The sequence below is a fragment of the Trypanosoma melophagium genome, assembly GCF_022059095.1.
Source record: "Trypanosoma melophagium isolate St. Kilda chromosome Unknown ctg35segment0, whole genome shotgun sequence".
Lineage (NCBI taxonomy): Eukaryota > Euglenozoa > Kinetoplastea > Trypanosomatida > Trypanosomatidae > Trypanosoma > Trypanosoma melophagium.
The window spans coordinates 75,662-91,938 of NW_027125172.1; the positions used below are offsets into that span (position 1 = coordinate 75,662).

General features: G+C 40.4%; 6 protein-coding genes across 6 annotated transcripts; all 6 read left to right on the forward strand.

Moving 5' to 3' along the window:
* Positions 1-223: 223 nt before the first annotated feature.
* Positions 224-580, forward strand: LSM04_009448 (Rhodanese-like domain; the record flags this gene model as incomplete). Its single annotated transcript, XM_067338606.1, has 1 exon — positions 224-580. The coding sequence occupies one exon, from the start codon at positions 224-226 to the stop codon at positions 578-580; it is 357 nt and encodes a 118-aa protein (XP_067188797.1).
* Positions 581-957: 377 nt separating this feature from the next.
* LSM04_000198 (uncharacterized protein) lies at positions 958-1,800 on the forward strand (the record flags this gene model as incomplete). Its single annotated transcript, XM_067338607.1, has 1 exon — positions 958-1,800. One exon carries the CDS (start codon positions 958-960, stop codon positions 1,798-1,800), a length of 843 nt encoding a protein of 280 aa, XP_067188597.1.
* A 316-nt stretch (positions 1,801-2,116) lies between these two features.
* Positions 2,117-5,956, forward strand: LSM04_004682 (ATPase; the record flags this gene model as incomplete). Its single annotated transcript, XM_067338608.1, has 1 exon — positions 2,117-5,956. One exon carries the CDS (start codon positions 2,117-2,119, stop codon positions 5,954-5,956), a length of 3,840 nt encoding a protein of 1,279 aa, XP_067188686.1.
* Positions 5,957-6,702: 746 nt separating this feature from the next.
* Positions 6,703-10,044, forward strand: LSM04_004255 (uncharacterized protein; the record flags this gene model as incomplete). The annotated part of the gene is made up of 1 exon (XM_067338609.1): positions 6,703-10,044. One exon carries the CDS (start codon positions 6,703-6,705, stop codon positions 10,042-10,044), a length of 3,342 nt encoding a protein of 1,113 aa, XP_067188670.1.
* A 401-nt stretch (positions 10,045-10,445) lies between these two features.
* Positions 10,446-12,002, forward strand: LSM04_000074 (uncharacterized protein; the record flags this gene model as incomplete). The annotated part of the gene is made up of 1 exon (XM_067338610.1): positions 10,446-12,002. The coding sequence occupies one exon, from the start codon at positions 10,446-10,448 to the stop codon at positions 12,000-12,002; it is 1,557 nt and encodes a 518-aa protein (XP_067188595.1).
* Positions 12,003-12,660: 658 nt separating this feature from the next.
* LSM04_000728 (uncharacterized protein) lies at positions 12,661-15,369 on the forward strand (the record flags this gene model as incomplete). Its single annotated transcript, XM_067338611.1, has 1 exon — positions 12,661-15,369. One exon carries the CDS (start codon positions 12,661-12,663, stop codon positions 15,367-15,369), a length of 2,709 nt encoding a protein of 902 aa, XP_067188612.1.
* Positions 15,370-16,277: the final 908 nt, after the last annotated feature.

Here is a 16,277-nt window from a genome sequence, read left to right on the forward strand (position 1 = left end):
CTGTACTTTCTTTACATGTTTTTTTCCCCTTTTCTTCTTTTTTGATTTCATTCATTTCTTAACTCGTTCAAAGAACAATCCACCAAGACAACAACAAAAAACGCAATATCAACAATCAATCAAAACGTCGAAACAAATATAAGAGTGAACGTTAAAGACGACTTCACGCTACAGCCAGAGTATAATTCAACTCTTATGTAAAAAAATAAGGTTTAAAAGAAAAATGGCACTCGACTATGAGCAGATGGTGGACCTGGTGAACCGAAATAAGGCCGGTGAAGCCCATGTTCCCATCATTGATGTACGCAGTGAGGAAGAAGTCTCCAACACGGGAATGATCCCAACAGCTGTAAATGTCCCATTAAATCACCTCGTTGATGCTGTGCATCTTTCAGACAGCGCCTACGCGGCAAAGTATGGCGCAGCGAAACCGACAAAAAATGAACCAGTCGTTGTGTATTGTTTGAAAGGTATGCGTGCTAACAAGGCGCGTGAGTTGTTGGAAGAGCAAGGCTACACGGCTCCAAACACGTACCCTGGCAGTTGGGAAGATTGGATTGCACATAACAAGGGAGAATGAAATGGAAAAAATGTTATTTATGATGATTGTATCTGAAGCATTAGGTATTTATTGCATTGTGTGTGTTCCTCTCCTTCATTTTAGTGGGTCGATACTAAGTGAGATAGGGGAATGATGGGGAGGTGAAAGAGGGAAAAAAAAAGAACGGATTTCTCACTTTTTTTATTTATTTTTTATTTATATGGCTCTATTTATCTCATTAATTACCTCTTGAAATTATTTTAGAGGGGAATAGGATAGCGGAGGAGGGGTGCGCCTGTTTCTCTCTCTCTATTTTATTATTATCATTAATATTATTATTCACTCTTATGTGTATCTTTCTATAATAATTTACATCTTCTTCTTCTTCTTTTCCTTCATTCCTCTCACAGTACCTCATGTTATCCGAGTTGGAGGAACAGCAGCGGGTGCAGATTGTGGTGAGTGGACGGCGGTTTGAGTTAACGGTGGCTATTGTCTCAATGTACACTTCTCTCTTTCGTCGTTTCTTTCACGAGGCCTTCGCCGCACTTCATCGCGGCGAGTGTAGTGCGTCTGTATGGCAATCATTGTATAACACCACCAGAGAGGAACTCCAACAAGAAAAACAGTATAAACAGAATAGCGAGACCGATCGTATTGATAGTACTATTCATACAAATGGGAATAGTAGTAGTAGTAATAATAGTAATAATAATATTGGTATGGATCTCATTGTTCCTGTTACCGCAATAGAGCGTGAGGAACGAGACGGTAATGTTCTCTGGCGATTTGTGTATACTTCAACTTTATTAGCACCGGAGGATGTGGGCGTTATTTTTGTATACATCCGCAAGTTATTTCAATGGAGTCGTAAAGGTGCGACATCCCCACAACCACAATTGCCTATTCGTTGGAATGAGTTGATGTATGATGGACAATTATCGGTGGCCCGTGTGGTTTGTACATTTGGTGTGGAGCCCCTTATTGGACACTACGATCACCCCACCGCCGCCGCCGCTGCAGAGAAGGAAATGAATAAAGATAAGCGAACGAATGGGAGTGAAGACATAACGGAATGTGTTTTGTCTGCACGTGAAAAGGCGGAGGTGTATTTACGACGACAACAAGAAGAAGAAGAAATACAAGAAGGAATTGGTGTGGTGCATCCTAGTGTTGAGGATGATGATTTGTTATTGGCGACTACGGCATGCTCGCGGTGTGGTATTACTGGGCATACAGATGCTGAGTGTGTGCGGTAATACTTTTTTGTGGGGAATCCTACTGTTAATGTTATGAACGTTTATATATATATTTATAACGAATAAAAGAAAAGAATGAATAACTTTTATTTTTTGAGAAACTTTTATGGAACTCTTATCATCCTTTTTAAATATATTTCAGATTCCCTTACAATTCCTCTTTTTTTCCTTTTTCTTTTTTTTTATTGATTTGGGTATTAGAAAGAAAAAACAAAGCGATACTGGAAGATTGTAATTTCTTTTACTCTCTCTTTATCTCCTGATTGTGTATTTGTGTATTTGTGTGCGTACATTGGGACGTTGAAAACAGTCTATAATGGTTCCACATCCGAAAAAACGAGGACGTGATCAGTTCAATAGTAAAAGTACGGCATTTACCACTATTAATACGAATACTACTAATACTACTAATACTATTACAACTACTGGAGGAAATAACACGGTGGAACTCACATATTTTGAACTCTTCAACCCGCTGCTGCAACGCTACCTCTCACTTCCAGCATCCACCACCGCAGAAACGGATCAAAACACCATTTCAGACACCAACGCAGAGGATAATACAAAACAGAGTAGAAACACCGCAAGAAATGGAAATAGAGCAGATGATATAGCAAACAACAACAACAACAACGTACTGGAACAAGAACAGGGACAAAAGGGAAGTATTACACCACATCACTGCTATGAAGTTCTTCGGGACTTTACATTCCCCAATTCTGTTGGCGCGTATCTGCGCGGTGTATCTCTTCTACCAGCCTTACCAGCTGTTTCAACAGACACGACTGTTGTTGTCCATGATCATGATAACAAGAATAATGGAAATGGCGTTGCAGATGTTGATAAGCGTCGTCGTATTGAGGGTAATACTAATGTTGATGAAAATGATGTACTTATTAAGATTCAGCACGCCGCAGAGGTACGATTGCCGGCGTTTGCAAACGATAGTGAATTTATTGCGGCACATGAAATGCGTTATGTGTGGCGAGATTGGGTCACACTCACTGGGAGTATGTTTAGTGGTAATGGTCAAATGCAGCGGGTGATTGCTGCAGCGAAATTAGACGTATATCATCAATGTCGCCCATGTCAAGCCGCGGCGTTGGCGCAATATACACAACATATTTCGATTCGACTGCAAAAAATGCGAATGTCCCCACGTATTGTACGAGTGGCGCAGAAGTTTCGTTTACAACCACACGAATTAACGGCATTAACATATTTACTTGTCTGTCATTGTGGTTCACTCTGGCCGCTTAACTACAGTGGCAGTGGGGCACTCACTCCTGCAGCTCTCGCCTATCATAATGAATTAAACTCATTTCAACTCATGCATTTTCTCGCTGACTACCGTGAACACATGAAACAGGGTGTTGTTACGACAGATGTAAAGAATAAGAGCAGTTTTATGGATAGTAAACTTGCCATACCGCAGGAAACCATCGCCGCACTCTCTGGTGATAATCTTTCAGAAGAACAATTAATTAAATTGGAAAAGACAGCACTTGCAGAGATTCTTCTGGCAGAACGTGAAGCCATTGCGGCGGCGGCGGCGGCAGCAGCGCTTACAAAAACAACACCAACCGCCACCTCCTCTTCTTCATTATTATCCACATCCATAACAGGAGAAGGTGGTAAAGTAAAGATAGAGGATGATGATACTATCAGTGGAGTAAAGTCTACGGATAAAATAACAACAACAATAGCAACAACCGGAGAAGAGGAGGGGGACGGATCTCATAACAGCAGTTGCAGTAGTGGATCTAGTACACCCAAGTTGGAATCATTGGGTATTGATCCAGCAGTACTGCAGAGTGGGGATGAGAATGCTATAGAGAATGCCGTGAGGGAACGGTTACAGGTAATTTTTCCATCAAATCAAGATGAACAGAGACATCACTCTACAATGGGTGGAACTAATGGTAATTTGACGGCATTAACTTCTCATACACAAGGAACCAGTGATATCTATACACCCTATGTGAATGATATTGAATACATGGATGAATCTTTTAAATTATTGGCAAATGTTGTACGTCTTCGTGGGGCGGAGAGTGATATGAAAGATGATGAAGAACCTTTATTCTCACCAAAGACTAAAGTGGAGGCAACGATACGTGAATTGCGAGGTAAAGTACGTGTTGCAACTGCTATTCATCATGCTCGTACAGCAGCTACATTAAAGGAAGGAAAATTTATTCCACGTATTGAGGCACTCTCACAGAAACTACATCTTTCCGAACTTGAAAAACGTATTATGCTCTTAATGGTTGGTAATGTAGTTTCTCATGATATGTTAGTTGCCATAAATGGAAGATATGTGATGCGGGATGGACAACGATTATTAACTGTTGGTTATATTCTATTTGTGCTTTGTGATACTTTAAAAGAACGCGTAGCGGCACGTAGTTCCTTCTACCGCTCTAGTCCTCTTGTTGCCAATAACATACTCTCTCTTACCCTTGATGGTAGTGGTGGTGGACGTACATGCTTTAACACAGATCTTATGGATTACGTTGTGGATGTTGATCGCAAAATTGTAGATCATTTAATGGGCACAGAAACCGAAACAGCAGAAATGGTGCCTGGTTCTCGTTTATATATGCCAGATGTACCAATTTTAAATGTTGTACTACCCAAGAGTACGAAGGAACTCGTACTCACAACTATTCAACACTACAGTATGTTTGAACAGTGTAAGTCTAATTGTGGTTTTGGTGAAGGACTTGGGGTGAGTACAAGTGGATTGGTATTTCTCTTCTACGGCCCAAGTGGAACAGGAAAGACAATGCTCGCAAATGCCGTAGCACATGAATTAGGTAAACGTATACTTCTTGTAAGTATGCTGCAGTTTAAGAGTGATGATAAGGCATCAGAGATGTTACGTTTTATATTTCGAGAGGCAAAACTTAATGATGCGATGATATTCTTTGACGAGTGTGAATCTATCTTTGAAACTCGTGAGCGTAATCCACTTGTGACTTCACTTCTTACAGAGTTTGAAAAGTATGATGGTCTTATTGTACTCGCCACTAATAAGGCTCAAGTCATTGATGAAGCTATGAATCGTCGTATCTCACTAATGGTGGAATTTCGTTTTCCAGATCAGGAGATGCGTGAAAAGATCTGGAAAGCCCATCTACCACGTAATCTTGCCCTACATGAAGATGTTTCTATTCCAATACTCGCATTAAATTATGAACTCTCTGGTGGACTTATTCGAAATGCCACAATTGCGGCTATTAATAACGCCGTGGCACGGGAAAAGAGTACTACGCCAACACTTTGTATGCGAGATTTAGAGGAAGGGGCACGATTACAACTCCGTGGTTTCTTCCTCGCCGCAGAAAAACCACCTGGGGCATCTACAGAATCTTACTTTACCCCAAAACGTTCTCTCTCACATCTTGTGGTGGATCGTCAAACACAACAACAACTCGAAACTCTTGTACGACTCGCTAAAGGCAGAAGTACACTCTTTTCGCAGTGGGGTTTTAACGAGGAAGACTGTGCCGATCAGGGCGCGATGTATTTATTTCATGGTCCCAGTGGTACAGGGAAGAGTCTCGCTGCGGAGGGCATTGCGTATGAGTGTGCCTCTACGATACGATTATGTAATGTGGCAGAGCTGTTATTAGTGGAAGAACTAAAAGTACATCATGTATTCAGTGAGGCACGTAAACTGGGGGCTATTATTGTATTTGATGAGGCCCAATCGTTATTTAATCACTCGGAACAGGGAAGACACACCGCCAAGTTAATTCACTATCACGCTATGCGTTATCCACGACCGGTGATATTTATTGTAACGACGGGAACTGAAAACTCTGCCGGTGTTGACATGCGTGCCTCACCGTTTGTATTTCAACAACAAATCAGTTTTCGCATGCCAACACAAGAACTACGCCGTGAGCTTTGGCGCCGTACACTACCAGAGAAAGTTCCAGTCGCCGATGGTGGTATTGACTTTGATTTATTGAGTCAAATATCGGTTTCGGCTAAATTGATTCGAGCGGCGGCGTTTAGTGCCTGCTGCCGAGTGGCATTGTTGGGAACGGCGGCACGACACTTAACAACGGAAATACTTCGCGAGGAATTGGAGAATTTGCAGCTGAAGGAAAGAGAACGTCGGCCTCCTGTTCAGATGTTTGCGTAAATCATCCAAGAAGAAGGGAAAAGAAGAGGAGGGGAAACAGGAAAAAAAAAGAGAACAATAACACGTATATATATATATATATATATATATATATATATATGGACACACATGCATCCCCTTACTTGCCTATAGATAGATGGGTGGATGGATATAAAGTGAGAGATGGAGAGAGAGTAAGAGAAAGAAGACAAAAAAAGAAGGGAATAAATGGTTGTAGCTAGCATGAGAAGTAACTGAAAGTAAAAGAAAAATACGGTGTGTATGCGGATGTATGTTGCCTGTGTGTATCTGTCTTTGTGTGAAGGAAGAAATATTTTTAATAATTAAATTCGAGGCGTTTTTTTCTTTCGTTTTTCAATTTCACTGTGATCATTACATTTTTTTTCTATTTTTTGTTTTTGTTATTCTCCTTTTCTTTATTGATTTTTATTATCCTTGGCATGTATATATGTGTATATAGTGCCTACCTTTTTCCTGCTAACTGTGTTTCAAAGGTTTATCTCTTCCACTTTTTCTATCTGTAGTTCTCTCCTCCCAACCAATACTTAGTGTGAAGGGAATAAAAAAAAAAAAATAATTAAAGAAAGAAAGAAAGGAACCCATATAAGGAGTACAGCTCCTATTTACAATAACGATAGATTAGATACATAGAGAAGGACTGAGTAGATATTTACAGTGTGTTTGAGTGTGTGGAGGGAAGGAAAAAAAAAGAAGAAAGATATATAATTATTGTAGTGAATAGGCAAATGAATACCACTTGTGGTGATATGTTCGTTTTGGTTAAAAGTCTTCTCCTGCAGGAATCGTGGGAAAACACAAATCACGCAAGTACACTTCTCTGTCAGTTGTTAGATGATTCCGAAGTTTTTCAACATAATGAAGATGAACAGAGACACTCAAAGGAGAAAATTAACAATAATACTAATATAGAGTTGGGAAAGGTTTTCTTTTCATTTATTAAATACTTCGCATCCGCCCTTATATCACGGCGTACCTTCGGCGTACATGATTCTGCCAATCTCACTATTGTGAATGGAATGACTAGTAGCATTAATAATAACGAGAGAGAAAAAGAAAAAGAAGAGCAATGTTCGGTGTTATTTCCATCTTTATATGAATTGTGGCGTCAACCCTCACTAGTGGCTGCCATTGAGAGACTCGCAGAGGCGGTTTGGATGATTCAAGAAGTTTTACACGGTGATAGTAACAAGAGAAAATATAATAATTATAGATTAGGGCGTTGTCCACTTTGTTATGCTGCGAGTATAGAACACGTTGTGGGAACCGATGCGTTGTGGACTCTTATGGAGTTCTACGCCGTCCATCATCTACCCACAGAGACACAGAATGTGAATAGAAATAATAATAATAATAATAGTCCTACAACGTTATTAACGAGTGATCTTTACACATCTGCACGTTCTTTACTGTGGACACATGCGATTGCAGTTTGCCGCAATGCTGTTTGTAATGGTGCAGTTCGCACCGCACGTCTTTGTGTAGAACAATGGATCTACACCAGTACACATCCCGCCCTCTTTATGACAGTAATTGAAAAGGAAGAAAAGGGCGATGTGACGGTGCGAGTTGGGAATGATGTGTACACATTTTGTACATTTCTATTAATTCAACTCTGTCTACTCATTCAAGATGAAGTGGCATTTGAAATGGATGCAGAACTTGCAAAGTCACATTACAAGAAGAAGAACCACAATAATAATAATAATAATAATAATAATAATAATAATATTCATCATCATCATCATCATCATCATGATGTGGGGAGTTGCAGTGATGATGTTCTTTCCTCTGCATCACTTTCAACTCTAGTCGAGCGTGATGATGTTAGCCTTCACGCCTCGCTATTCACATTATACGAATTGTGTTCTCGTGCATGTAATTTAGATACACTCTTTGCCGCATTGACCACCACCACACCATATCACATAACGGGTGGTTTGCCATTATTGCATTGGGTGAGTCAAAGGGGATATGAGAACTGCACACGACTTCTCCTCACCGCATGGGTAACGGCCTATTGCGAGAAGAGACATCCACAAGAGAAAACATCATCCACAATAACAACAAGAGACGGAAGAATAATACATGAAGAGAAACGTCTGCGGGTTGATTTCACAGAAGCGGAACAAGACGAAAAAGAAAAAGAAAAGGAAGAGAAAACGGATATATCAATGCACGAGAAAGTGAAAGCGAAGCGGATATCGAGGGCCATTCGCTGCCCGGCACTCACCGTTGGTTCTGGTGTATTGCCGCACGCCGTGGCTGGTGGAAATGTTGATATTGTGCGACACTTATTTCTTCTCGGGGCATCGCGACATCAGTGGAATGGCAGTAAACAACAACAAGAAGAAGAATTAAAAGTAAAAGAAAAGAATGTAACAGAAAAAAAAGAAGATGAAGAATTAATGGAATTAGTACGGAATCCCGGTGCGGTGATTGACACTGCGGGCGGAACGCTGCACGAGCGAGTACGTAATGCGATGTGTGCTACTTCAGCAGCAGATGAACTAGCGAATGTTGCATGGCGGCTATGGAATGAAAAGGTGCGTGACTTGAAGAATAACAATCATGATACTAATAATACTATTAGTAATAATAATTATTATTATTATCGACGTGCACATGATATTGTCATGCGTACAGCCCTCGCAGCACTTGAGTTTGATCCTCACAACACTATTGCACGCACAACGCTGCGGGATGTACTTATACGTAAAACAATAGATAACTGCCCAGCAGATAATAATAATAATAATAATAATAATAATAATAATAATAATAATAATAATAATAATAATAATAATAATAATGGTAATAATAATGGTAATAATGCGACGACAAGAGAGGCCGCTCTGCAGCAAAAGCGTTATAACACTACTGTGCGACGAATGTGTGAACAGCTTCTTTCAACCCGTACAGAACGGGAGCGTGGTATTCTTTCGGTTCTGCAGACACAATCACGCAATACTGCCGTCTCCTCCTCCGCTTCTTATTCCGCTATTCCTCCTATTCCTACTACTACTAATAATAATAATAATAATAATAATAATAATAATAATAATAATAATAATAATAATAATAATGGAGTTAGTGGTGGTGGGGAGTCAACTGCAACCATTGCTGTGGACGAGCGGCGAAGGCCTGTCTATGCACTCGTGAATATCCGCGAGACCAGCGATCCATCATCATCGGCGGCAATCACTACAACCAAGACAACGAATCTCAATAGTGAATCCATGATGCACCCACTGTGGGTTCGACTGCCGGACGGTGTAAATGTCGAGCGGAGTCTTGAGCTCGCCGGCGGTTTGTGCGGTGTGGTGGAAAGTGCGGTGCCACTCACAGCACCGGTGGAACAGGGGGATCTCGTGTTATTTGCACTGCGGCGGAAGTTCTGTCGTTTTGACGCCACACGAATTGTACGCCCGCGTGAGGGAGTGGCGGTGGAACTGCCATGTGTATTGCAAGACAATAATAATAATAATAATAATAATAATAATAATAAGGGAGAGTTGGTCACATGTGTGCTGCGGTGTGCGATGGTTCCTGCGCCGGTGTATGAGTTTGATGATGATCGTGTAGCGAGTGATCCACTGCAGTGGCTGGAAACTAAAACAACACCTGCAATGGATGCGGTGGAGTTGATTCGCGATAATCGATTGTATTTACAGCGGTGGTGGCATATTGTGCAGTTTGGAGAGCGTCCGGCGTGGTTTCGTGATATTTCCATACACAGAGATGAGAGATCTCTGTGGCGTATTCCCTCATCGTGTTGTAGTACTAGTAACAGTATGAACACTAATAATAATAATAATAATAATAATAATAATAATAATAATAATAATAGTGATAATGATAGTAGTAGTCAAACATGTACAGTTCTCGCTGTTGCGGTATTTCCATTTGCGTGTGGCGCAAGTACGGAAGAGATGGATGATCCATTTGGTGCTTCATCAGAGTCAATCTTCCTATTACAGTCAGAGGGAACCACAAGTATAGCAAATGATGAAGGGAATAGTGGGATGTACCGTGTTAAGGGTGTATTTCCATCATGGGGTTGGGATTGAAAGAAAAAAAACATCTTTGATGATGTTGTTGTGGTGTATTTCAAATCATATTGTATCTGTATTTATATTTATTTATTTATTTATTATTATTATTATTATGTTGTTGTTGTTTTTGTATCGTATTATTACTCTTTCACTGGAACTGTATATATAAGGCACGCTCTCTGAGTATATAGACACGGTAGTATGTTCTTCTTCCTACCCTCAATCCTCCCATAGACACCTATACGCACTGTGGAAAGAAAACAGAAGTAAACTCTGTGATTCTTTTTAATTTTCTTTCCTTCTTTATTTACTGTGTTCCTTCTTTATCTATTTCTCTGTACGTTCATGTATGCACAATCGTATTAGTTACCGTAGTTAGTGGTGTGTGTGTGTTTGTGAACAAACAACTCCCTCAGATGTCCCAAGCTGAGAAGGAAGGGAAGACTCAACACTTTCTTAAACATTTCTTTTCTCTCCTAGATGCCCGCTGCCAGAAGGGTACAGAGACCGTTGAAACATCACTAAAGAAACTCAAAAAGGAAAAGGGGGAAGATGGAAAGAATCCAGTAAAGGAAGAAGAAAAGGCAAAAGGAAAAGAAGAAAATAAAGAAGAGGAAGTTTCTTCACTCTTACAATTAGAACAACGTGTGGCATTAGGGAATACACTCCCACAATGGGTCCATCTACTCTGTGTACATGCAACATCTACGCAGGAACCGTCGTTAACTGATAATACTAGTCATAGTCAGAATAATAATAATAATAATAATAATAATAATAATAATAATAATAATAATAATATCAACAACAATCATCATACAGTGAATCCCAATTCCTCTCTTTCATACATTGATACCGATATGTCAGAATCTCTATTTAACTTTCCACATCTCGAGTGTGTTCCATCACCGTGGATCGCACGGCGAACACCTCCATCATTTCATACACGACAACGTCTACTCTTACATTTACGGCAACGCTACGATAGACAATTACAACAGTGTGAGAAACATGAATCCTTTGTAGATGCTTTATTACATGCTTTACGTCAGGGTAGTGTTGGAGAGAATGGAAACACTGTGGGACGTGAGGAATGTGTGAATGCCGTGGAATCGATTTTCTCTGTGGATTCACTGCTACAACAGCAACAAGAACCACCATTATCATTGATAGGAGAAATCCTCTTTACGGAGTGGTGTGCAGCTGCTGAAGGGGATGCCTCGTTTGCTTCTACAACAGTTCCACTTCAGATAATAGAAGAAGACCTCAGAAACTGTTTCGACCATACTGTACATCCGTCAAACGATCTAAACAGTCTTCAGAAGAACAATAATAATCACAATAACGAACAAAATAAAGGTGTTTCTACTACTACAGCCTTAGTAGGTACACTTACTGGATTAGCTTGTATGCATCCAATGACGGCAGCACCGCGAGAAGGTACTGGGAAGTCAGCGGCGCATCGAAGTCGTCAACGTAGACGAAATAGCAGCAGTAGCAGTGATGATGATAATGACGATGATGATGATGATTACTACGAAAATGAAGGGGATTTGTATGATGATGATGTGGAGTTTAATGACTATGATTATGACTTGCATACGGATGTTAGCACGATGGAAGAACGGAGATCCCAACGTCGCACACATGCGAACAATAGTAAAAGTAATAGTCGGTATAATAGACAGTTGAATACTTTTATTGCACGTAACACGAGTGCCTTCCGTGTACCACTGGCCTCTCTTATACTTAACGTATTTGATGTTTCTACGGATTCTGTTAATTTTGCTGGTGATGATATTTGTGTTAATGTGGGTGAAAATGATAAGAGTCCTATTAATAATGTGACCGTGATGGCGATGGAGCGATTTGTGAAACTTGCACGTGGTGAGGTTCACTGTCGTCGTGGTGATTTGCATTGGTTTGTTGTGGGAGATTCAAAGCGGCATCGTAGTCTGCTTGAGTCACGCTAAGAGAGAATAAAAAAGAAAATAATAAAAGAAACTATGTTGAAAATGCATAAATTCTTATATATATATATATATATATATATATATATGCATTTCAGTACAAGATAATTCTTCTCTCTATCTAATGGATGTGTTCATATTATGTTTCTTTCCGTTCTCTATTTTGATTTTTTTTCAGTTTCTTTTATTTATTTTTTTTTTTTTTTTGCTTCATCCCTCAAGGTACTGCCCATAAGGGCCTTGCACAAACTAAACAGGTGAAGTTACAGAAGGAAAACAAGAATAGAAAGAAAAAGAAGGAGAGTGTCTGTGTTAGAGGTGAAGGAATAGAAAGAGAAATAATTGAGTGTAGAAAACACAAGAATAGAATCAAACGAAAAAAAAAGAGAACAAAACAGGAAAGAAGGAAAAACAAGAAAGGAATAGTTCAAAAAAAAAACAAGGAATCCACATCAAGTAAAACAAAGGAACAGAGTGTAGGGTGCAAACGAAAGAAAAATAAAGGAAAAGAGAGACAGGGAAAGAATAAGAAAAAAAAGAGGACTGGAAGGAAAGAAAGAAAGGAAACTACCCAAAAGCATTACAAACACAAAAGCCTATCACATTATTGCGTGTTAACGTGTGTATTTGCCTTGACTGGTAACTGTTGTATGGTTATATCATGTCTGTTGTAATCTATCTGCAGACGGACGATGGCACAATGATACCAGTGCCAAAAGAGGCCGCCGCCCTCTCCGCTGTTGTGCGTCGAGTTGTGGAAGTGTGGGTGGAGCGATACGGCACACCACCACAACCGACCGATTTGGATGATGACGATGAGGAAGAAGATGAGGATGAGGATGATGAGTATGAAGAGGAAGAGGATAACAGCAGTTTTAGAAAAAGCAGAAATCATCTCGGACGTATGCTCTGTCGCACTACAACAGACAATGATGAGGATGACGAGGATGAATATGATGAGGATAACCGTTATAATAATAATAATAATAATAATAATAATAGCAATAATAATAATAATAATAATAATAATAATAATAACCCCCACCACCAGAAGAAGAAAAAGAACAAGAGGCGTATGAATGGTAGTCGTAGTAATAGTAATAGCAGTAGTTCCGCCACTTCTGCTACTATTAGCAGCAGCGGCAGTACCAGACGAGTTGTGGGCGGTGAAGAAGGTATAACATTTGTAACAGCGGCGGCTACAGATCACTCGGATGATACAGATCGTACGGCGAGTGTTATCGATGATGATGAGGAGGAGGAGGAGGATGAGAATGAATATGAAAATGATGATGAAAACAGGAGTTTAACACCCTCTTCGTGTACATCGCCAGAGTCATCCCCACCGCAGACGCGTGGAAGTGGTGGAAAGATGCAGAAGCAAAGAGGAAGATCAAAACAGGGAAACACAAATACAAACACCATCACCACTAGTAGTAGTAGTAGTAGTACTGGTAGCAATACTAATATTAATACTAATAGTAATGGTAATAGTAGTAACAATTGTGGAAATGTGGACCGTCGAGGGAATGGCAGGACAACACCAGAGCGTCTGACGGCACCAAAGAATGGCGTTGGGGATGTTCTCTGCAATGAAGAGGATAGTGCCACTCCAAGTACACTTGATGAAGAGGAAGAAGAGGAAATGGATGCAGTGTTGCCTGGGAAATTATCATTTACACAGAGGCAGTCTGTTATTTCCAGTGAAACTCCACCTCAGCCAGAGTTGCGTGTTCCTACCGCACACGCACACCCAGAGAAACATCCCTCACCAACAACGATAACAGAAACGACATCAACATCAACATCAATATCAATAGCTGAAACTACAACTAAAACGGCGAAAATCGATGTACAAAAAAAGAAAGAAAACGAAAACGCAAGTCATCATAATATTGGAACTGGTACAGAGTCAAACTGGAACGGTGATGCACCCTCTGTTCTGCATCTTCGTGATTCCACTACTATATATCTCGACTCCCCTGAACCAGGTGATGATGATGATAATTTGGTGTGGTCTGTTCGTATGCCTGGAGATCCCGATACGGCTGTGGCGGCAGCGACTGCGGCCGCTGTTATCACTCCCAGCAGTCTTACCAATGAAGAACTTCCCTCTCCAAGTAGTTATCACCAACGTACTCCTTGCATGATTGGTGATGATGACGATGGGCTGTTTTTAGGTGGTAATACCATCTCCTCCTGTAGTGATGAAGCCACACCACGGAGTAAACTTATAGAAAAAATATCTCCCAGCAGTGGTGGTGCTGCTGCTGCTTTGGATTTAGCAAATGCATGTCGATCACAGAGTAGATGTTCAGACGGTAGTCCTAATAATGGGCGACAAGCAAAAAATGTACGTGGTGGGTATGTAGAACCCGATGGTGTTGGGGCTAGAGGTAGTAGTAGTATTAGTAGTAGTGGTAGTGCTGGGTTAGTTCATTGTAATAATCCTACTGAAGAAGTCTCAAGTCCACCCCAGCAGTATGCTCATATCAACATTAAAGAAATCGTTATTGTTTTGCAGAATTGTTTACCATCGCCTAGAACCGATGGAGAAACGGCACGTTGCATGACATCAACACAATCCATGGGACCAAACCACATGAATCTCATTTCCCAACTGCCTCTCTCACCACAGGGCTTAACTATACAGCCAAGTGGTAGTAGCACCAGTCAAGTAGATGCAGATATGGTTTCAGCCACAGGAGTTGAACCAGGTTTAACTGCCACAACAACAACAATGATAGCAGCACCGGCATCCAGTGGGGTTGTGGCGGGAGATGAGAAATCTGTCTCACTAACAACACCACCACCTCCTCCTCTTCCTACCTCAAATGCAGCGCAAATATGTGTGGAATATATGTGCCACTTTGTTACTGATGGAGGGCAAAAAGAACGCCTACAGCCATCTGCCATTCCCGAACCTCTTCCTGCACCTCTTGTTAGTTTATTGTCGCCATGGGAACGAGAATTTTTGTATCGTGATATTCTTGGCCAGGCAGACGCAGAACAGGCGCTTGCCATGGTAATTAAATCTCATAGCTCTAACATGAGTTACATGTATCCGGAGTCATTCCTGCATAATTCTACCATCTGCAATGCCTTAAAGGTTGTTATACCTGATAGTAGCCGTGTAGCACTACTCATGGATGTTAGACGTGCAGCAGAGCGGCTGCAGGTACCATCACTGTACAACTTGTGCACGGCATGGTGTGCAGACTTTATGTTGCGTGCTATTTACACCTCAGAAGATCACTTTGAGGCGGCTGAACTCATCCGTCGATGCTTTAATGAGCGAAATGAATGGACGCGGCGAGAGATGGATTGTCTGAAGCTTGAGAATGAGTGGCCCGTTAACGAAGAGTGCTAGAAGTAACAACGACAAAAAGCAAGAAAAAGGAAAGAAAGAAAGAGAAGAATACTCCAATATATATATATATATATATATATATATATAAAGAAGAAGGAAGAGATGAACAAGAGCAGTAGTGGTGGGTGTTGTTGTTATTTCACCATCCCCACTCCGTTATCATCACCACCATGACCATCATTATCATAAATCATCATCAATGATCGTATTACAAGAGTAAAAAAAGGATAATAATAAGTAATAAGGATAAGGATAAGGATATAGAGGAAACAACAAGGCACAAGAGAGAATTCGGAAAGGAAGTAGTTTACTTGTTGGAATACTGTTTCTTCTTGGCGGTAGTACATAAAAATAAGAAAAGAGAGAAAAAAGTGTAAATGAGGCAATCAATTATGGTCATCACAACAGAGGAAGAAGAAGAAGAACTGCCACAAGATCTACTTTCCTCAATATGTGTACGTTTGTGTGTGTATATATGTTTATTTATTTGTTTTTATTATTCTTAGCTGCAGAGAGTGGACCAGATGGTGCGATGGTGATTGTGAAACGGTGATGGTATTTAATGGGCGAATCGGTGTCCAGAAACGAGAGAAAAAGAAAAAAATACAAAAAGTAAACTGAAACTGTTCGTGCGTATATGCATCTGAGTTCTTTGTGTCCCTGTGTGTTTGTGTTTGTTTGTGTCCTTATGTGTGTGTCGGTCGATTTCACATCAGAGGGAAAACAGAGAGAAGGGATCCTCCTTCCGTTGCTCTATTCAAGAATGTTAAAATGGAAAAAAAGAAGAAATACAAATACAAAAAAAAAATGAGTCACCTCAACAAAGTTCATTGATCAACAAATAAACCTACACACGAAACACTGAAGAATGTGCATGCATTTCCAATCCCCTCATTCTCAATATGAAG